Below are 23,295 nucleotides of genomic sequence, written 5' to 3'. Positions count from 1 at the left end.
ACACAGGGAAGCGGCGCCCGTAAATAATCTCGCCAAATGTCTATTTGAACAAACATCCGTTCACCACTTTTACAGTGCTCTAACCGCTTTATTTATAAACAAAGAGCGAGCGTCGCATTTATATATATATATATATATATATATATATATATATATATATATATATATATGTCGGTGTGTGTATTTGTCTATGTATACATGTGTACAGAAAGAAAAATTATTTGGAGTGTGGTGATTTTAGAGGTATTAGCTTGCTTGAAGCAGTGGAAAAGGTTTTACTAAAAATGTTGTTAAATCGTTTGCTGAAATGGATTTGTCCCTCCATCATCCCAGAGAATCAACGTGGTTTTAGATCTGGCCGCGACACAACTGACATGATATTCTTTGCGCGACAGCTAATGGAAAAATGTATGGAGCAGCGAATGCCTTTGTATCATTTTTTTGTCGATCTGACAAAAGCTTTTGATACTATCAATCGCAATGCATTCTGGAAGATTATTAGGAAACTAGGCTCTCTTACTAGTTTTGTGGAGTTGCCTCAGCAGTTACAGCATAATATAAAAGCCCGAGTAAACTTTGATGGCTCTTTGTCTGATCTAATTTCAGTTGAAAACGGCGTGAAACAAGGTGATATACTTGCTCCTACATTATTCCCATATATTTCACTATGATGCCGGTGCGTGCTTTTAACAATTGCGATATTTGAGACAAATTTCGGTTTCGTACACGAAGTAAACTTTTTACATCAAGAAAACTTTTCAGAACCTTGTTCTTGAACTTTCATATGCTAATGATGTAGACCATGTTTCACATTCAGAAACATATACACTGATGATTATGGACAAGTTATCAGAGGCTTGTGAAGCTTATTGACTTACTATCAGCCCCAAGAAGGCATATATTATGTATTCCTCTTCTATAGGAATGTCATACGTTAAACACAAATATCTTGGTTGATGGTAAGAAGTTTTAACGGACAATTTTGTATATCTTGGTAGTATGTGGAGTAAGGACAGTATGCTTGATGCTGAGATAAATCACAGAATAGCGAAAACCAGTTCTGCTTTTGACAAACTGGAGAAACGTGTGTGGTCAGATCGGGGTATCACATCAGAAACAAGCATGTGTTATCACTGCGCTGCTATATCGATCAGAGATTTGAGCACTATATAGAAGGCATCTCAAGTTATTGGAAAGGTTTCACCAAAGTTGTATTTGGAGAATACTTAATATTAACTGGAGGACGCCTGCCACTGTACTTCTTGAACGATCAAATAGTACTAGTATAGAAATGAAAATCATTCATATAGAGAGAGGGGAAATAGAGAAAGATAATTATATAGAGAGAGGGAAAAAGAGAGAAAGATATTGATATAGAGAGAGGGAAAATAGAGAGAAAGATATTGTTATAGAGAGAGGGAAAAGAGAGCAAGATATTGATATAGAGAGAGGGAAAAAGAGAGAAAGATATTGATATAGAGAGAGGGAAAAGAGAGAAAGATATTGATATAGAGAGAGGGAAAAAGATAGAAAGATATTGATATAGAGAGAGGGAAAAAGAGAGAAAGATATTGATGCAGAGAGAGGGAAAAGAGAGAAAGATATTGATATAGAGAGAGGAAAAAGAGAGAAAGATATTGATATAGAGAGAGGGAAAAAGATAGAAAGATATTGATACAGAGAGAGGGAAAAGAGAGAAAGATATTGATATAGAGAGAGGGAAAAAGAGAGAAAGATATTGATATAGAGAGAGGGGAAAAGAGAGAAAGATATTGATATAGAGAGAGAGAGGGGAAAAGAGAGAAAGATATTGATATAGAGAGAGGGAAAAAGAGAGAAAGGTATTGATATAGAGAGAGAGGGAAAAAGAGAGAAAGATATTGATATAGAGAGAGGGAAAAAGAGAGAAAGATATTGATATGGATAGAGATATAGAGAAATATATGTATAAATATTAATATACAGGTATTAATATATATATATATATATATATATATATAGACTGATAGATAAATTAATGAGAATATATATATATATGTATATATATATATATATATATATATATATATATATAGAGAGAGAGAGAGAGAGAGAGGGAGAGAGAGAGCAGATGTGGGAGTAAAAAAAAATCTGGCTGAAACAAATAAATTTCAAGTGTTTCAATACTCACAAATATCAAGCTAACCACACAAGATGTTCAATTTCTCAAACACACTTTGCAACAATCAATAATAATGTTTCCACTTATCTCGGTGGAACGTTTTTGGCCTATGAGCCGGAAATTGAAACGTCTGGTTTATATGCTTAAAGGAATCCTACAAAAAATATTTATTATTTTTTGGTTAGCTGTTTTGTTTTAAATTTGTTTTTGTTATAAGGGGCATAACTACGTATCGAACCGGATACGAAACAGTAAAAGCACACGCAAAAGGAAAGTCGTCAGAAGTTTAAGCCCTGAGCCTAAACGGAAGCGGTATTAAAGCTAAAATCGGGAAGATTTCAGCTTCAGTGGGAGGTGTTATAAGGGGCGTAACTACGTATCGAACCGGATACGAAACAGTATATAAAAGAGCTACCATTTTAAGGTAGGGCGTCTTGTCTTGTTTGCAGCCTTGCGTCCTGCCAATCTCGCGTTTTACACTCTACAAGTGTACTCCGGTTAACCAAGCTTCCCAAGGACGAATTTTTAGCTCTCATTTGTCATATTATTATATACCGTTGAACAGGATATAGCAGTTTTTTTTATAGAGTGAATTTACAGGTTTTTTAAAAAATCATGCCCTCTTTAAATCTACCTATTAATCTACTATTATATTGAAGGAACTTTTTCTGTGTCTATGTGTGTGTGTGAGTTTGTTCCCTATAATCTTGGAAACAGCTGGGCCGATTTTTATGAATTGTCACACGAAGGTAATTTATGTGGCTGGCAGTGTTCTTAGATATGGTTTGTCGCGGAATGTCTTCGATAAGTAGCAAAAATCGATAATCTAAATAATCCGAAATAATCCTATAAAATAAGGAACAGACGATTTTGATCAAAGTTAACACCTTACAAGTGCAGCTGAAGTTTTATCACCACACAAACCGAAAAGATTGACATTACAGTAGGTTTTTTTTATGTGATATGAATATTTATGTTTAAAGCACAAATGCACAATGATACTTGACTGTTTCATTTTAGACTTCAATTCAAGCCATTAACAGTGCACAATCAGAAAGGTCAGGCGTATAAAATCAACTGTAGGTTCTTTTATATGACAGGAGCGTGTTCGAAATTAATGTTTCTGCTTACAGCATAATTGAACCTTGATACTTGAGCTTTGCATTTTAAACTTTAATATAAAATTAACAGTAAGTTCTCTGCAGTGCAATGTAGACGACAATGTATTGTGAAATAAGTCACTGCGGGGGGGCATATTAAGCTATCACTATGGGTCCCCACCTAGAGCAGGCAACCAATCGATTTTTACTGTAATGCATATATTTCTTGGTACTTATGTAGAACAGGAACCGAGTTATCATCGGTATATTCCGGTCAGATTACGTAAACCATCGGAAGGTGTCGAAACGCTTAGCTAATGAAATCGCAGGACAGTTGGTAAACGACACCCTGTCTTTATTAAACTGTTACGTGAAAAAACAGAATAATTAAAAAGTCCTTCCCATGTTAAGAATGACTTTCTAAATAAAAATGTTATTATTTAAGCACGATGCGTAAACTGCACGAGTGTCTTTTTTCATCAAAATTACAATACGATAAGTATTTCTGATTTATCTATAATTTTTAACTGTGTTAAACCTTCAATCTTCAGGAGAATATCACTTTTACAATTCATTTGTCAAATACTCTAACCACTGCGACACGGGTGCTTCCACAATTGCGTTTTACATAAAACCTCTATCCAGCCATGGCTGACGGAACAAGAGCACGCGACTTCTGTGAAGTAAATAAAGAGTTCCCTTCTAAATTCCCGAGTTCGCCAGAAACATTCCCAAGTTCGACAAGATGTATCTGAAGAAGGTCAGCGGTTACATCGACCGAAACGTTATGAAAATGACAAAGATGAAAACAGTAGTCAGATGAATCCAAATAATACGAATAACTAACCCACACCTTAAAATTCCAGAAACATTAGCCATTGTTTTCAGTGCAAAGAAAATGAAGTTTCCTTCCGGCGGTTTACGTGAACTTTCCGAAATATGCCGACGATAACACGATCTATATTCTGCATAAATATCCATTTTTTTTGTTATTTCTTATTATTTGTTTAATTGTAAATTTTATTTTCTTTGTATTGTTGACTTGAAAATAATCTATACATCTTTTTAATTTTTTTTTCAGCTGCAGCGACAACGAAGGAACCGGACATGACACAGATTGAATTGGAGACAAAATTATTCAAACAACTGCTGGACACTTACAATCGTGACGTCAAACCATTGACGGATGGTCCGATTGAAGTTGACATGGAAATATACCCGAGCTCTTTAGAATTGGTAATTATCAATTTTAAACTTAGTTGCATACGTTGCATAAGTCCTGAATAGTGATGGTACGATTCCAATACTTTTACTGCTTCCGATATAATTACCAATTCCGATTCCGATTATTTATAAATCTCTAAATATTTAACTATGAAGTTGTTATTTTTTCGGATTATAGTAAAAAATAATAACAACACTTAAATGTGTTTATATTTTCACAAATGTAAAAGTACACTTGTGGTGGTGGTGGTGGTGATGAGGTGATGCATATAGTTGATCTTTACTGATATTTTAAAATCAATAAATATTTATGATTTTTATTATTGCTACCAAAAGTCGAATATTTTGTGTTTAAAAATAAATAAATAAAAAGATAATTAAAAGGGATCGTTTTTGGCATCGGAAATAGGCACAATGTTTTCCGATTCCGATACCCCAAATTCCTATTTCCGATTTAGATTCAGGTTAATCGCCTAACATTAGTCATGAACCAACATGTTAGATGTAAAAAAATAAATAAAAATGAAAACATGGATAAAATAAACGCATTTAAATATCAAATTAGTGTTGGGACGATTAATCGGAATCGAAAATTTAAAAACTTGGAACTTTTTTATGGATTGAAATCGAAAAAAAAAATCATGCTTATTTTCTGATGCCCAAAACGATTCTTTTCGTTGTTTTCATTTTTTTTAAAATTTAATTTGCTTACGGCTCGTATTAATGATAAACTGATAAATTTTTTTTCATTACCAGTAAAATTAACATTTGTAGATTACACACCTCCAGAAGTGTACTTTTTTTTAATTTGTTTTTTTTTTTTTACATTTGCGAAAATATAAGCACATATCACATGGGTATTATAGCAGCTCGAAAATACGCGTAGAAAAAACAACAACTCTATAACTTAATATTTAGAGGTGTTAACAGAAACGGAATCTATAATTGCATCGGAATCGGGAATTTAGAACAAACCGATAATTATATCGGAATCAGAGGACATATTGGAATCGTGATATCACAAATCGTTATATTTTTACACATCCAGTATTTGTCGTCTTCATTTCAAGTGCATCAAAAACACAACACAAAAAATAAAGGAGGAAGAAATTAGGATTTCTTTCTTTTCTCAAACTGATTGGACATCGAAATCGACCTTCTATCAACTTTGCCTTAGCTATGACTAGGGCTGTGACAACAGCATATTCTTTTCATTGTTTAGACTCTAAAGTATATATTCATTAATATCTTATATGTTTTTATATAGACGGATATGGTTCTCGGTTAATTAAATGTGTCTGTGTCGTATATATACCCGAGAATCAAAAGAATGAAAATAATATTCTATTGTCACAACCCTAGCTATGACGTACACGGAGAGGGGGTCATTCCAAAGGTAAATCCCTCCTATATTTTTAACTAAAAAAGTTGAAGAGCTGCGAAGGCGGGAATGGTATCATTAGAAAAGAAACCGTTTGTGCTTCACAATTTATGTGTCTACATAGTTACCACCCTTTTCAATGCACTTTTGCTGGCGATGAACGGTGGGTGTGCATGGGCGTCCGCAGCGCGCTTTGTCATACAGTTGTATAGGGGACATTCATATTTACTAGAGGCGGCGGACATGTAACGAGTACGTGTAATACAAGATATAGATGGTGATGAGGAAGAGAGAAGAAAGACCTTTATACAGTTCTACAGTTCTGTTTGACACAGGGGGAGAGGAGTTCTTTTAACACAGGAGGGGACACATTACTTACGATGGGTTATACAAAGTTCATTAAAGATGATTACACATTACCTTTGTTGTAGAATGGTGACACGAAGACGGCAGTTACAAAAATATTAGATGTTCTTTTATTCCATTTGACCGGTCAAAATGATGATCACATCCAGGAATTCAAAGTTGTTTCTACATGTTTAAAACTTTCCCCTTCGCTTCTAAAGGGGTACCCTCCTCTTATTCGATCCGGACTCGACTCTGGACTCCGTCTCTCTCTGTCTAACTCATCTTCAACTCTAGCTCCTATATTGAGAATTCATTTCTGACATGACGTCATACGTGTGTCCAAAAACGTGATCAACCCACGTGGCCTAAACATGCGTGGTTCACACAAGTTCCCAAACCATTTCTGCAGACAAAGAATTCTTACTAACCTACTTTTCGACCTAACATATTTTTCAATATGTCTTTAATTTGCTATTGTTCGTTATTTTCTAGATGACCTTATTTTAATTCAGTTTTCATAAAAAGAATTGAACAATCAAAATTTCTTTTATACTACAACATATCTAAACTATTTTATGTGAACTGAACAATGCGAAATTCCATTTCTGAATCAATTTCTGATCCTTGCTTACAAGGTTCGAATCTCGGTCTATCCTAATCTCATTTTTACTTATCTAATGCTTTTCTTACTTACAAGAAAAGGGCCCTTTTCTTGTAACAATACGAGGGTCATTCAAAATATATAACCTCCGTTTTTTAACTGAAAAAGTTTAAAAGCTGCAAAGACGGGGACGGTAGCATTAAAATGAGTGACTTTTGTGTTCCAGAATCTATTTTTCTACATAGCCATCACCATTCTCAGTGCGCTTTAACCAGAGAATTCAATGATGCATCTCTGCTTCTGACGCACGTCAATGGCAAGGATTTCTTTCTTAGAATCTCACGCCGTCAATATCTGCAACAGAGAGATGGAACTTTTAGGTCAAGAATGCATGAGTTTAGTCATTATAATAATGAAATTTGCAATCCGCTCTGATCCATTCGGGCGGAATAAAAATAGGAGACATTAATTTTGGAATGCCCCTCGTGTACCAGGCCGCGACGCGCGTACGCAAATTCATGCTAAATTACATCACTGGTAGAGAAAAGGAGACGCTATAAAAAGGACGATCACGTTAGAGACGTGGAGGACGTCACAGCCGTAACGAGAAGTCACACGTGGCAAGAAAATAAGCGAATAAATGTGAAAACAGAATATTCTTTTCACTGTTTTGACTCTTGAGTACATATTACTTAATATCTTATATGTTTTTTTTATATATAGGCTGATGTGATTCTCGGTTGATTAGCTGGGTCTAACTGTGTCAGATATATACTCGAGAGTCAAAAGAATGTAAAGAATATACTGTTGCCACGGCCCTAGTTATTACTTGTACCTATTTTCCTTGCGACGTAGACCGCATACAACGTGTGGGTCCCGTGTGTAACGTTACACTCTTACGAACGCAGATAAATTTATAGATGTGAATTAAAACGATATGTTTTCAATTTTTTTAATACTAAGTTCGAGTGATTTTTTGTTTTTTTTGTTTTTACTTTACACCGACAACCCGTATTCGACGTGTGTATATTTACTCCAGTTAAATAACGTTAAATACGACCCTTATTAATCTTGGAATAGCCGATTGGCGATTAGGAATCTGAGAATCCCCTGTCTGGACTATCAGGAGCAAAAGGTTTGTGATGTAATGAATATTAATACACCCGGCTTCCAACTCACGAGAATATAATTGGCTGATGTAAGTTATAAATACGGACGAGTACATGAACCTGAAAAAAAAAAAGAAAAATTACACTGAAAGACTAAAGCTTAACTAACATATTGCCAGTTACAGCTATGAGCAACCGTTCATTAAGGTGACGTACAAAATTATAATACTTTATTACTCGTACAGTAATCAATACCACACAACTACTTTAAACAAATATATCCGTTTTCGAGACTTATCAGTTTGCTTCACAGTTGAATACCTTATGAAGAGAACTTAAATGCCTACTGGAGAGAACTTGAATGCCTACTGAAGAGAACTTGAACGCCTACTGAAGAGAACTTGAACGCCTACTGAAGAGAACTTGAACGCCTACTAGACATTATTTTCGAGTGTCTACGGTTTCTTTTTACAGAGGCTTGTCAGGGCAACCTGGTATGAGGATATTTTTCCGTATAAGTAAACCCTGATTAAATATTTAAAATCACATAGTATTTACGGACCAAATAAGATCTCCTTAGTACGGTAAATCCACACTGGTTTTTATGAGAAATGGTGAACCATTCTGCACGTGATGTTACCTAAAGTAACAGCATGAAGCTCCACCAAACTAGACGAATTCTTGTCCTGGACTCCAGTAAAACCAAGAAAACACGAAAAAGATATAATATAACATATTAAAATGGTTAATTGAGGAGAGAGGGAAATTATGTTCTCTATTATTTTACTATTTGAAAGGTAAAGGAGAACTTCAATGGAATATTCGAATATCTATGTATCTTACGTACAGGGTGGAACGTTAGAATTGTCACCCTAGAAAAGACGATATGATTCCATTTCCATTTGATGAAAACCGCTTTTTTCTTTGTTTTTTTTTTTTTTTTTTTTTTTTTTTTTGCAGATCATCCAAGTTAGCCAGGTGTGTACAAATCCCAAAAGCGATAGTTAACCTTCTACCATGTCTGAAAGTGACACAATGTTCAACGAGAGAGATGCGAGATGCACCGCTGTACAACTTATGCTCTCTAATGATCCAAATTATGGCGACAGGACCATTACCAGCACCCTCAAAATGCGAATCCGAACGGTTCAACGCTCGAGGATACAGCTCAACTAAGTTTCCAGCCTCGGTTATGGTGTTTGGTGTGGTTTCAAGTAAGCGTCACATCATACCACCTTACATCTTTGAAGTCGGCTTGAAAGTCAACAACAAAATGTACCTGGATGTGCTGAAGAGTATGGTGATACCTAGGTGGAATCGGATGGCCGCTGACAGACCCTGAGTGTGGCAGCTTGACTCGGCGTCGAACCACGAGTCTAAAGAGACCCGGGCATGGCTTCAGAAGGAGTGCTCTGATTTTGTACCTTTCTCTAGCCCCCTCCTCCCCCGGCCTAAATCTGCTGGACTACTTCGTTTGGTTATACGCCGAGAACATCACAAACATGACTTCCCACAACACCAAAGCAAGCCTGACCGCTGCCATCCGCCAGCAATTGTCGAAAAGGCATGCTTCCAGTTCCAGATCTATATCGAAATAGTGATTTAGGCTGAAGGCGGCTACATTGAATAGATGTCAGCTCTATTACAAAATCAAGTTTCCTGAATTGATTTTTCCAATAAAAGTTTTAAAGATATAGCGTTGTTTTCTTTCGGGCGACACTTTTATCGTTCCATCCTGTAGAGATCAAATGTTAGCCCCAAGAAGGGAGTCTTTTGAAATGTTTATTAGTTATGGAGTATATGGAATTGTCTCGGGACTCCTTTCTCTGTAATAGGTTTTTAAAAGTAGTTGTTGTTTTACGTGGGTGTCATCACTTATTAAGGCCCGAAGGCCACTCGAGGATAAGGGTTACGGTAGTCACTGAGACAACAGCGTGTTAATATTTAGTGGAAAGGGGGTAGAAATAAATTATTTAGAGGGAGGCTCAACAAGAACTTGTTTACATTGGACTTGAAGACGACAACATCGTAATCAGCAGGAAAACAGACCAACGGAACCGCGTTCCACAGGCGAGCAGTTCTGAGAAAGAAGCTTTGTTCATAGAATTTGCGTTTTGTTTTAGGCACAAATAGAGAGTGAAGGAAATCGTTGATTGTCGTCGTAGTTAAACAAGTGTTTTTTTTGTGAAAGTTTTGCAAGAAGGAATCATAGATTGAAGCTCAGACGAGTGCTTGCAATGAAAATAACGATAGAGTATAGACAGGCTCGCAACGCACATTGTTGGGGAAAAAGAATTGCAGGTAAAAAATAGGGGCATCACCTCTTAGGTTTCAAAGCCGGTTTTGAACATTGTCGACGTAGAATTTGGTGCTCAGAGCAGCTTCTGCCTAGATATGGTAACTTTATTTTAGGACGTATCTGGCTCTTATACAGAAGACTGCGTCGGGTATTAGATGCCATTCTTGACGCAACCATTTTCCCGGCGAATTTATCAACAGATCAACAGATCATAGCAAATCTATTTCAGGCAAGGAGATCAGAGCGTTTATGGTGAATAGATAGAGCTTGGTTTTGAATGCCTTAAAATTACCCAGCCACTTTTTATCACAAGGTCGAAGAGAGATTCAGAGTGATCTGGGTCATTGTTGACCTTTGAAGTGTTGCCATAGGTCGTAGTATCATTTGCGTATATGTCAACGAATTAACTTAGAATGTGATAAAGAAAGTTAGGCCCAGGATGGATCCCTGATGCAGAATTGATACTTTGAGCTTCAGACTTTTGCCCGTCGACGACAAGTTGTATAAACGTATTGGAGAGAAAAAATGCGATGGCTGATGAGAAATTTCTAAACATTCCGTAGCTGGAAATCTTATGAAGTAGACCTTTATGCCAAACCCTATCAAATTCCTTTGAGATTAAAGATGTGTCGATAGATTCGCTGATCAAATGTGAAATTACAGTTAGTATATCAACTGTAGATCTCGCGAGACGAAACCCATATTGTTTGTCACTGAATAGGTTGTTTTTGTTGAGGTGGTTGGCAATTTCTCTATTTAACACAGATTTAAACAACTTACTCATGATACACAAGACCAATCGATCTGTACTTCGATGTACAAGACTGATCTCCACTGTTTTTTAAATCCTGGGCAAACTAATGAGGTTTTCCTAGGCGTTGGGAAGCATTTCTTCTTTATGTATCGATTGAACAGCTTTACAACAATGTGTCAAGTATATAGCATGCCTCAAACATCGATTCTGGGCTGTACCATCTTCCTCGTTTTTATTAGTTATTTACTAACTCATATTCTGAGATCATATGTTCGCATTTATTCTAATGACGCAATTATCTCTTCTCAGTCGAATAGCATTAGCGATTAAGATCATACTTGTTTGCTCTTTTAATCTGGATCAAGTGATGCAATAGGGTAAATTGTCCTTTCACAATTAACAGCTCTTAAACTTTCTTTTATTATTATTTTATCAGCTTCCCTTCTTTTATTGTGATACTATCGTTGCCAAGAGGAATCACTCACTATGGTATTCCGGGTGATTAGGCACTAAACATAGCTCAATGCCACTACTTTCCTACTAGCTGTTCTGCTGCGCGGTGTTTGAAGATTTGTGGAACTTTAGTCTGGATTTAGCTATATCAGGAACTTAGGTAGAAGTCGGTTCTGTTAGCAACCCCAAAACAAAAAGAAAAAGAACCTCGCTGTAAACAATAACTCGATTTATACACAGATGTATAACAATAAATTAAAAAGGTAAAAGATATATTGTCCTTGTTTGGGGGAAAAAGACACGTTGTAACTGGTGCTAACTTTTGGTTTGTGTCTTGAAGTTTTCTGTGAGTTTTGTCTCTGGGAAGAGGTTGGAATTACAAAAAAAGTGTTTTAGTCTTTTGGAGTTATGTCTTTGATTGGTTGCTAACATGGCTTTTTTCTAAGTCTGCCCGTCTCAATGAGCTGACTGACGGTCCTCTGACTAATTCTCCAAGGATTAGTTTTTTTATTGGGAATTTTCAATCTTGCATCTAGATTTGATTCACTCATCTATTACGATTCGCATTGCATTTTTTTTATTGGTTGATCAATTTTTATTTTGATTGGTTGGCCAATTTTTTCTCTTGTTTTCTTTTGATTCGTTACCCAATGAAAAACCTCGTTTTTACCAAAATATAAGATGAACCTTAATTATAGGTTTTCAGTATAGTTCTCGGTTTTGTTTAAGAATAAGTACGCCTCAATTCTAGTAAATGACAGGTAAATACGTTTATGTAACTGCCCGATAACGATATTTTCGATTCTTCAACATAAAATTGTCGTCATAAAATCATGTGTTGTTCATGAAATGTAAATTATGATTTTAGTCCATTTCTGATTGTTATACAAAAAAAAAAACGAATAATTCAATTTTGAGTTCTATATTTTTAGCTATCATTGTCAACATGACCTTTTTAATCAATCGAATAAAAATCCTCGCATTCATTGTCACCCAGTATGAAAGATGGCATCCAAAATATAATCGGTTATATTTTATGTGATAATTCTAAAATCATTTCAAATAAAATTGTTTTGTAATATAATTAAACTCAATCGATTAATTAGAATTTTTCCAAACAATTCCTCATCGTGTCACATCACCACTAACGTTATAATCCGCATTTTGCTTCAATTAAAACGAGTGGCTCTCTCCACAGGGAAGTCAATGATTTAGATGAGACGCTACTAGCCTTTTTTCTACTGCTGTATCATTTTCATGGTAGATGCTTCGTTGAGCTCCGATCTATACTCCCTCTGAAAACATTCACACTCATTTAGCCCCAACAATTACAAAGTACTTTCCTTTCTTTCTATATGTACCTAAAACTAAACTGAGCTTAGTTTGCTTCCACGAAATACTCATCTGTGAAACACAAATAGTGCAGCTACTTCCCGGAGGACTACAACATGGTCGTTTACAGGTTAAATGTAAAAAAGAAATCCTGTGGAGCTGTCATTTTAAGTGATCAAATCATTCAAATCCCACACATCATTTCAAAGCCTATTATGGTATTATTTATCATGGAAATGATATTGATTTTTTTTTATCGTTTGACCTTTGACCCTCCACAGTTTCGGATTATTAGTATTAAGAAAAAAAACCTGCAAATTATTGAATAGTATTTTGTCAGACTTGGCTGACTATAAAATCGAACGTTGAGAGTCAATCAACTATTTTTGTATGGATTTTTTTCTTAACTGTTTATTCATGATTGATTAATTCTTATGCCTTGGTTTGATGACGTAAATCGCGTTGGAGTTAAAAGATCGTTTGTGGAATTCGTGCTTAGAATAATGAGTTACCGATTTTGGACAGAGGAGAAAATACTGACTTGAAACTACTACAACACACATAATCGAATGTCTGAAAAAATAAATTCGCATTGAAATTATGCTATAGCAAGTGCTCGTCTGAACTCTAGTCTATGGTCCTACCTGTCCCGACTTTCACGAAAAAGACTCGTCCATCTGAAACCACTATCAATAATTTCCCCCACTCTTTATCTGTGCCTAAACCTAAACGTAGATTCCATGAACAAAGCTTCTTTCTTTGAACCACTGAACTCTGTCCCGTTTTCCTGCTTTCCAACCGACTACAATATGGTTGTCTTCAAGTCCAACGTGGAAAAATTCTTGATGCGCCATCCACTTAAGCAATCCAATTTACCAAATTTCCAGTACTAACGATGACTACGATGTTCTCCTTGACCACTGTATACTCATTACCCCTTATCCTCGAATGGCCTCCGAGCCTTGATAAGTGGTGATTATTTAGACATAGGTATAAAGAGTAGGCACATGTTACATAAACGGTACTAAATAATCTGTGGCATACTGCGTGTCTATAAATATCTGTAGTATATATATATATATATATATATATATATATATATATATATAGTCTTGGAGGTTTCTTTAAAACCTTTTAAACTATGAAAAATTCTCCTTCGTTGGACATTATTTTGTCAGTATGTCAATTAACCTATATATATATATATATATATATATATATATATATATATATATATATATATATATATATGTATGTATATATGTTTGTGATGTCACGGTGACAGATCGTAATTCATATTGCATATAAGTGCGTGTATGTATATCACGGTATACAACGCATGCTGTTACTTTTATACACACCCTCTATATAGCATGTATCGATGGAGATACATCACAGAGACACGTATATATTTATACATATATATATGTGTGTGTGTGTGTGTTTGTGTGTGTGTGTGTGTGATGTATCTCAATCGATACATGCTATATAACGTCAACTAAACGTGTAATATCGTGTAGCGGCTCGTACTGTTTATTCGATGTTGATGCATGTGTGTCGGTGTTTAGACAAGCAGTAAACAGTGCAATAATGGGTCATGTTTATATATGTATACTACCAATGAAAAAAAAAATTCCAAAGAGGTTATTCAAAACTAATTGAATTTATGCTGTCCTTTTTAATAAATATTTACAAGAACTGCTAGCAATAGAAAGGACTTCACATGTGCAGGATGTCGAAAATCTGACGTGGTGAATGTGTATTTCATATATATATGCTCTAAGGGGCAAATTAAACTTGAAAGAGAGTGTTTAAACCAAATATGAATTTGTGTTATTTCGTTTTTTTTCAATAACGTTTGCAAAAGCTGTTATTTAAACGAAGAAGAAAAATACAATAATAAATGAAAGCACTAGTGCTTGGTATTATATACCCCCGTGTGATACCCCGCCGTATAACATGTCTCAGTTTATACATCGATTATATATCACCCTGGCTATAAAATAATTATTTATTTTGATTTAAACAAGATGGCAGCAATTTTTCACCTGCTAACTCGGTTAAAGTTGATTTTGTTTAATAATTCAGTAATATTCAGGTAATTTCGACGGCATAATTTGGGAAGCTACTTTTGTAACTTATTAGAATTGCCAAAAAAAATTAGTTGAAACCATTGTTTTTTATCTGAAGACTCCATTTATCGACTATAAAATCTCGTCTCAATAGTGAAGAAGCACCAAACATTTTATAAAAAGAAAGCGCAAAACATTTTATAAAAGGAAAGCGCAAAAGCTTTTATAAAAAGAAAGGGCAAAACATTTTATAAAAGGAAAGCGCAAAAGCTTTTATAAAAAGAAAGCGCAAAACCTTTTATAAAAAGAAAGCGCGAAACATTTAATAAAAAGAAAGCGCAAAACATTTTATAAAAAGAAAGCGCAAAACATTTTATAAAAAGAAAGCGCAAAACATTTTATAAAAAGAAAGGGCAAAACATTTTATAAAAAGAAAGGGCAAAACCTTTTATAAAAAGAAAGCGCAAAACATTTTATAAAAAGAAAGCGCGAAACATTTTATAAAAAGAAAGGGCAAAACATTTTATAAAAAGAAAGCGCAAAACATTTTATAAAAAGAAAGCGCAAAACATTTTATAAAAAGAAAGCACCAAACATTTTATAAAAAGAAAGCGCAAAACATTTTATAAAAAGAAAGCGCGAAACATTTTATAAAAAGAAAGCGCAAAACATTTTATAAAAAGAAAGCACCAAACATTTTATAAAAAGAAAGCGCAAAACATTTTATAAAAAGAAAGCGCAAAACATTTTATAAAAAGAAAGCGCAAAACATTTTATAAAAAGAAAGCGCAAAACATTTTATAAAAAGAAAGCACCAAACATTTTATAAAAAGAAAGCGCAAAACATTTTATAAAAAGAAAGCGCAAAACATTTTATAAAAAGAAAGCACCAAACATTTTATAAAAAGAAAGCGCAAAACATTTTATAAAAAGAAAGCGCAAAACATTTTATAAAAAGAAAACGCGAAACATTTTGTAAAAAGAAAGGGCAAAACATTTTATAAAAAGAAAGGGCAAAACATTTTATAAAAAGAAAGCGCAAAACATTTTATAAAAAGAAAGCACCAAACATTTTATAAAAAGAAAGCGCAAAACATTTTATAAAAAGAAAGCGCAAAACATTTTATAAAAAGAAAGCACCAAACATTTTATAAAAAGAAAGCGCAAAACATTTTATAAAAAGAAAGCGCAAAACATTTTATAAAAAGAAAGCACCAAACATTTTATAAAAAGAAAGCGCAAAACATTTTATAAAAAGAAAGCGCAAAACATTTTATAAAAAGAAAACGCGAAACATTTTGTAAAAAGAAAGGGCAAAACATTTTATAAAAAGAAAGGGCAAAACATTTTATAAAAAGAAAGCGCAAAACATTTTATAAAAAGAAAGTGCAAAACATTTTATAAAAAGAAAGCGCAAAACATTTTATAAAAAGAAAGCACCAAACATTTTATAAAAAGAAAGCACCAAACATTTTATAAAAAGAAAGCGCAAAACATTTTATAAAAAGAAAGTGCAAAACATTTTATAAAAAGAAAGTGCAAAACATTTTATAAAAAGAAAGCGCAAAACATTTTATAAAAAGAAAGTGCAAAACATTTTATAAAAAGAAAGCGCAAAACATTTTATACAAAGAAAGGGCGAAACATTTTATAAAAAGAAAGTGCAAAACATTTTATAAAAAGAAAGTGCAAAACATTTTATAAAAAGAAAGCGCAAAACATTTTATAAAAAGAAAGTGCAAAACATTTTATAAAAAGAAAGGGCAAAACATTTTATAAAAAGAAAGCGCAAAACATTTTATAAAAAGAAAGCACCAAACATTTTATGAAAAGAAAGCACCAAACATTTTATAAAAAGAAAGTGCAAAACATTTTATAAAAAGAAAGTGCAAAACATTTTATAAAAAGAAAGCACCAAACATTTTATAAAAAGAAAGCGCGATACCTTTTATAAAAAGAAAGCGCAAAACATTTTATAAAAAGAAAGCGCAAAACATTTTATAAAAAGAAAGTGCAAAACATTTTATAAAAAGAAAGTGCAAAACATTTTATAAAAAGAAAGTGCAAAACATTTTATAAAAAGAAAGCGCAAAACATTTTATAAAAAGAAAGTGCAAAACATTTTATAAAAAGAAAGCGCAAAACATTTTATAAAAAGAAAGCGCAAAACATTTTATAAAAAGAAAGCGCAAAACATTTTATAAAAAGAAAGCGCAAAACATTTTATAAAAAGAAAGCGCAAAACCTTTTATAAAAAGAAAGCGCAAAACATTTTATAAAAAGAAAGCGCAAAACATTTTATAAAAAGAAAGGGCAAAACCTTTTATAAAAAGAAAGTGCAAAACATTTTATAAAAAGAAAGGGCAAAACATTTTATAAAAAGAAAGTGCAAAACATTTTATAAAAAGAAAGCGCAAAACATTTTATAAAAAGAAAGCGCAAAACATTTTATAAAAAGAAAGGACAAAACATTTTATAAAAAGAAAGCGCAAAACATTTTATAAAAAGAAAGCGCAAAACATTTTATGAATAGAAAGCGCAAAACATTTTATAAAAAGAAAGCGCAAAACATTTTATAAAAAGAAAGGGCAAAAGATTTTATAAAAAGAAAACGCGAAACATTTTGTAAAAAGAAAGCGCAAAACATTTTATAAAAAGAAAGCGCAAAACATTTTATAAAAAGAAAGCGCAAAACATTTTATAAAAAAAAAGGGCAAAACATTTTATAAAAAGAAAGCGCAAAACATTTTATAAAAAGAAAGCGCAAAACATTTTATAAAAAGAAAGCGCAAAACATTTTATAAAAAGAAAGCGCAAAACATTTTATAAAAAGAAAGCGCACAACATTTTATAAAAAGAAAGCGCAAAACATTTTATAAAAAGAAAGCGCAAAACATTTTATAAAAAGAAAGCGCAAAACATTTTATAAAAAGAAAGCGCAAAACATTTTATAAAAAGAAAGCGCAAAACATTTTATAAAAAGAAAGCGCAAAACATTTTATAAAAAGAAAGCGCAAAACATTTTATAAAAAGAAAGCGCAAAACATTTTATAAAAAGAAAGCGCAAAACATTTTATAAAAAGAAAGTGCAAAACATTTTATAAAAGGAAAGCGCAAAACATTTTATAAAAAGAAAGGGCAAAACATTTTATAAAAAGAAAGCGCAAAACATTTTATACAAAGAAAGCGCAAAACATTTTATAAAAAGAAAGCGCAAAACATTTTATAAAAAGAAAGCGCAAAACATTTTATAAAAAGAAAGCGCAAAACATTTTATAAAAAGAAAGCGCAAAACATTTTATAAAAAGAAAGCGCAAAACCTTTTATAAAAAGAAAACGCAAAACATTTTATAAAAAGAAAGCGCAAAACATTTTATAAAAAGAAAGCGCAAAACATTTTATAAAAAGAAAGCGCAAAACATTTTATAAAAAGAAAGCGCAAAACATTTTATAAAAAAAAAGCGCGAAACATTTTATAAAAAGAAAGCGCAAAACATTTTATAAAAAGAAAGCGCAAAACATTTTATAAAAAGAAAGCGCAAAACATTTTATAAAAAGAAAGCGCAAAACATTTTATAAAAAGAAAGCGCAAAACATTTTATAAAAAGAAAGCGCAAAACATTTTATAAAAAGAAAGCGCAAAACATTTTATAAAAAGAAAGCGCAAAACATTTTATAAAAAGAAAGCGCAAAACATTTTATAAAAAGAAAGCGCAAAACATTTTATAAAAAGAAAGCGCGAAAATAGAAGAAAGGGTGGAAGACATAAGTAAATAATGAAACATGAATGAAAAATATAATTGAATGAACGATAAATTAAATAATGGCGGAAAGAAAGACAAAAAATACAGGAAAGAATAGGAGAGATAAAAAAATGAGGAATAAATCAAATAAAATACGATGGATGACAGAAATAATTGAATTAATAATTTAATAAAGAATTAAGAAAAAAATAGTAAATAAAATAAATGAATGAAAGCGAGCAAAATAGAAAAATATCGTTAAACTTATGTTTTATTCGAATAAACTGAACTCATTTTGCTTTCAATAATTCTTCCTGTCTATACTTGTAATTGAAGCCCTCAGTTGACTAACGATATAAGACATCAATTTATACAAGGAGATTGCATAAAATATTACACTATTTTTTTCTTCTGCCTGTATTTGCTTTTAGAAGTATTATTTATTTCTCTCGGCGCCATCTTGGAGCCATGCTATTATTGACATTGACGTTTCATTTGAAAGCCTCGTTTTGATATTTGACATTAATTAAAGCAAATATCCGTTCAAGTAAACAATTTTTAACGCGTCTGAGATCCGACTAAACAAAACAAACAAACGTTATCCTTAAGATGTGACCATTTGATCTACGCCTTTAGCGAGGTCAATTGTTCCTATACAGTTGCCTCTCCAAGAGGGCAGAGTTAAACATAAGGTCAGTTTTTTTTTTATGAGGGGAAATCCACCTCCCCCAAAAGAAGCATTCTGGGTAGGAACAAAAAACAACAACATTGTCTCAGTCCTGAAGGATGTCTCCTCCACTGAACGAGGACAGAAAGGGTGACGTGCAGTATCAGAACAGATACCACACCGTGATCCTGGCGCGATTGCAAACATAAGCATTACAAAAAGAAAATATTACTTCAAAATAAAGCCAGACAAACAAACAAAAAATTTATTGACATTTCTGAATTTTTGAGATGAGGATTGGTTATTCGTATTATTTGGATTAATCGGACTACTGTTTTCATCTTAAGTGTGATTTTCACAACGTTTCGGTTGATGTAATCTCCGACCTTCTTCCCGAGTTCGACAAGATACACTTGAAGAAGGTCGGAGGTTACATCGACTGCAAATCACACTCAAGATGAGAACAGTAGTCCGATGAATCCAAATAATGCAAAAAATGTTATTTATGTTCCGGGAAGGGATATGTTTGCTTGAAGTAGCTGGGTGGTCTTACCTAAAGTGAATGAGTGAATACAATCTAATAAGTCGCCTTAATGAACGGTTGTCTCTAGAAGTAGCTGTTAATACGATTAAACCTTAGGGTTTCAGCGTAGCTTTCAACTTTTCTCACCTGCTACTATACACGTCCGTATTTATGCCTTGCATCATCCAATCATATTCTCGTGTGAAGGAACCCGGATGTATTCATATTCATTACAGCAGAGACTTGAGTCGATTAAAACAATGTTATTTTGAACTTAAGTCGATCAAATTGATCCTAAAAACACATGATTGATCCTATAGCGATATGAAGAGCTACGGTCGAGAAAAATACCGTGAACAAAAGTTTGAAATTTAGTAAAGAATGCATAGTTGGAATTCATGGGGAGTAAAATTAAACATGAGCACTCTGTGTGAACTTTACCCTTGTAAGCTCTTCCACGGATGGAAAGTTTTGAGAAAGAAACTCTGTTCATGGAAATTCCGTTTGGTTTTAAGTACACAGATGAAGAATGGAAACGCCTTTGCAGTAATGGCACGAAGATATGTTTTTACTGTGATTTTTTTTACAGGAGAAACCTTGGATTGAAGTTTGGTTGAGCACCGGATAAATGACGAGTAGAAATTTGACCGTAACTCTCTTTTAGTTTTCACATTTCATCAGCGATGTTTCTGATAAAGGCGGGAAGAATTTCTTTTTGTTTTGTTTTTTCTGGATCAGAATCTATTCATATAATTTTAATGCTGATTTTGTGACCTTGAAATGGTATTTTTACGCTCCTGAGAGCAAGTGGTTTCATGCCTTGTCTGGAGTGATTTCCATTGACTATATTTTGATTATCGGTTAATTTGACAAAAAAAAAAAGTAATACATTGGAGATGCTATCGGTAGAATGAAAAAGTCCAAGTAAATTTTATTTCGACGTTAAAAAAGAACAAACAAAATTTTTTTTAAAAATCCGGATCAGCATCTTTCTTTTTAAACAAAAGCTTTATTACCGTCTCTATCCCGTCTCGACACCACTTAAAACGTCTCTCGCTGCCACATCTCCATATAGTCTAGTTGCATTCCTCCTTCCTCTAACGGCATACCGCCCACAACGGGCCCATTCTCATCCTCGGCCTTTCACGTTCATTTTTTTTTTCGACTCGCACTTTGCTTCCCTCCTCGAGCACGTGATATCATTTTTCTCTTTTTCTTTTCACGCCAAATCGCGCACACTTCCCAATTTACTTTCCGGGCTACTGCTGCTAATCTCTTCGTAAGCCAGCCATTCTTCGCTGCTGCTGCTAATATTTTCCCGCGCACATATGCACTGTTATATTTTTATTGGATAGCGACGAGATCTTTAGCGCTTGTTCTCATATAGGTGCGTCGTGGCTCCCACAATACATAAACTGATAGAATGTGAGGAAAAGAAAATGGCGGCATTGTAAACATCAAATTAAATAATCCAAGAAAATTCCTTTCTGTGTTTTTCGAGTTTTCATTCATAAAAAAGATTTTCTCTATGCCTCCACGCTCTTAGCAAAAAATTAAGGGACAAACACGTTTCAGAACTTAAAGATATATGTAAACAAATCTTATAGTTCTTGTTAAGTCTTCTGGATAACTCTTGTGACGGTGTTTCCGAATGTAATTGTGGAGCAAATAAATAAAGGAAAAGCTTGTTATATATAGTATAATATATAAAATTGTATATGGTCTTTAACATATTGTTGTGTTTAAGGGGCATATGTTTTAGGGTTAAATTGGGGGTGTATTGTGGCTGCATGGTAATTTATTTTAACGGTTTGTGAGGTGTCTATTATCTATGGAGTGGGATTTTTGACAGGTGCAACCAAAACGGCAAATAGCGGTTATAAAATCGCCTATAATTTTTTTGTTGGGGGGGGGGCGGTAAATACAAGGTTGTAATATTGATTAGGTAATGTGCGGCAATATTTTTAATTTATTCATTTAGAATTCAATAAAGCTTCTCCCAACATTCTATAATTCCTCTTAAACTTTTTCGCCCCTAATGAATGCTACACTAGACGCCGCATCCCCTCCATGCTACCTAGCACCTTCTCTACTCTTCTGAAGAGAAGCATTAGGCTTCGAAATGCCCTGGCATAAAGTGTCCCTTCTATCTCCCAAATTTTGCTTGTAATCCATTATTCAATAAATGATCCGTTCTATATCTACCAATATATAGTTTTGTGACTTCATTTCATACTCTTGTTGTCCTATTGTATAAGCTCCAATAATTATTGTTGCGCTTGGCATTATCCGGATAAGTCTCCTCTTGTGGACTTGAACTCTCTCTTTTCCTCTTACGCATAAAGCTATATATATATATATATATATATATATATATATATATATATATAAAGCTGAATATATATATAATATAAAGCTGAGCGTCTGTGTGTGTGTGTGTGTGTGTGTGTGTGTGTGTGTCTGGTCACGAATAGGCTCCTATATGGTTGACTATTATAGAAAACTGATCACATATAATGATAGAAGATGTATCGAGACACAGGAATGGGTATGTTTGATCTGGCATAATGATGATTAATCAAAATTGTGGGGTCTGCCTACGCGCCTGGTCCACAAAATATGGAAATAAAAAATTTAAAAATAAAAAAAAAAAACGTTTACAAGTGTTTTTGATATAGATGTACATATTAATACTTTGATAAGTATGTTTTAATTTTATTGGGATGGTATGATAAAATTGTGGGGTCTGTGTTCGCGCCTGCCCTTTATAGAATGGAAATAGGCACAAACATTAAAAAAAAGACTTTTCATATCTATCTGCGTAAGTATACTTTCATAATTATGTTTCAGTTTGAAGAAATATGGTATAATAAAATTATGGGGTGTTCGTTCGCGCCTCAACTCCATAGAATGGTACTTTTGCTAGTAAAATATAAAATAAAATATAGTGTTATATATTTTATAAGTCGTATTGGATATTTATAAATAAATAAAAAACAGGAAAATAACGAAAAAAACCTTCCAAGTCAAACGGATGGCTAATTAAAACAAAACGCTTTTTTACAACGCTTGTTTCTAAATGAAGTGGAAATTAAAATCAAAATGTTAAAGTTTGTATCCATACTTAGCGCTTATTTAAGAATTAATAATGGGAGGGAAAGTTTATTTTTACTGTTTTAAAAACTTTCAATACTACACACACACACACACACACACACACACACACACACATATATATATATATATATATATATATATAGTCTTTAAAGGATTTTAAACCTATTTTTAACTATATTACTAGTCTATAGTTTTTCTGTATTGTCTTACACCTATATACTTGGCTTCTTATATCTTGATGAGTCTCTATAAAAAGAATCCATCCATATTCATTAATCCCATTTGAAATATATATATATATATATATATATATATATATATATATATATATATATATATATATATATATATACGCGGTGCCTTAAACAATTTCCAGACATTTTTCGTATGGGCACTTTTATTGATAGTATA

At 33.2% G+C, this 23,295-nt stretch overlaps 1 protein-coding gene across 2 annotated transcripts in view; it reads left to right on the top strand.

Moving 5' to 3' along the window:
• LOC145248214 (neuronal acetylcholine receptor subunit alpha-10-like) overlaps positions 1-23,295 on the top strand; it is a 451,727-nt gene that overhangs the window by 278,350 nt on the left and 150,082 nt on the right. For both annotated transcript variants that reach the window (XM_080110079.1, XM_080110080.1), the window contains exon 2: positions 4,343-4,497. In XM_080110079.1, the coding sequence (XP_079966205.1) occupies positions 4,343-4,497 (155 nt within the window). The remainder of the gene's footprint in view (positions 1-4,342; positions 4,498-23,295) is intronic.

Source organism: Euprymna scolopes, chromosome 26 (assembly GCF_053919585.1).
Source record: "Euprymna scolopes isolate OS-2025 chromosome 26, ASM5391958v1, whole genome shotgun sequence".
NCBI classification, from domain to species: Eukaryota; Metazoa; Mollusca; class Cephalopoda; order Sepiida; family Sepiolidae; genus Euprymna; species Euprymna scolopes.
Note: the sequence above shows the minus strand (reverse complement) of the source record. Positions and strands in the feature narration are given on the sequence as shown.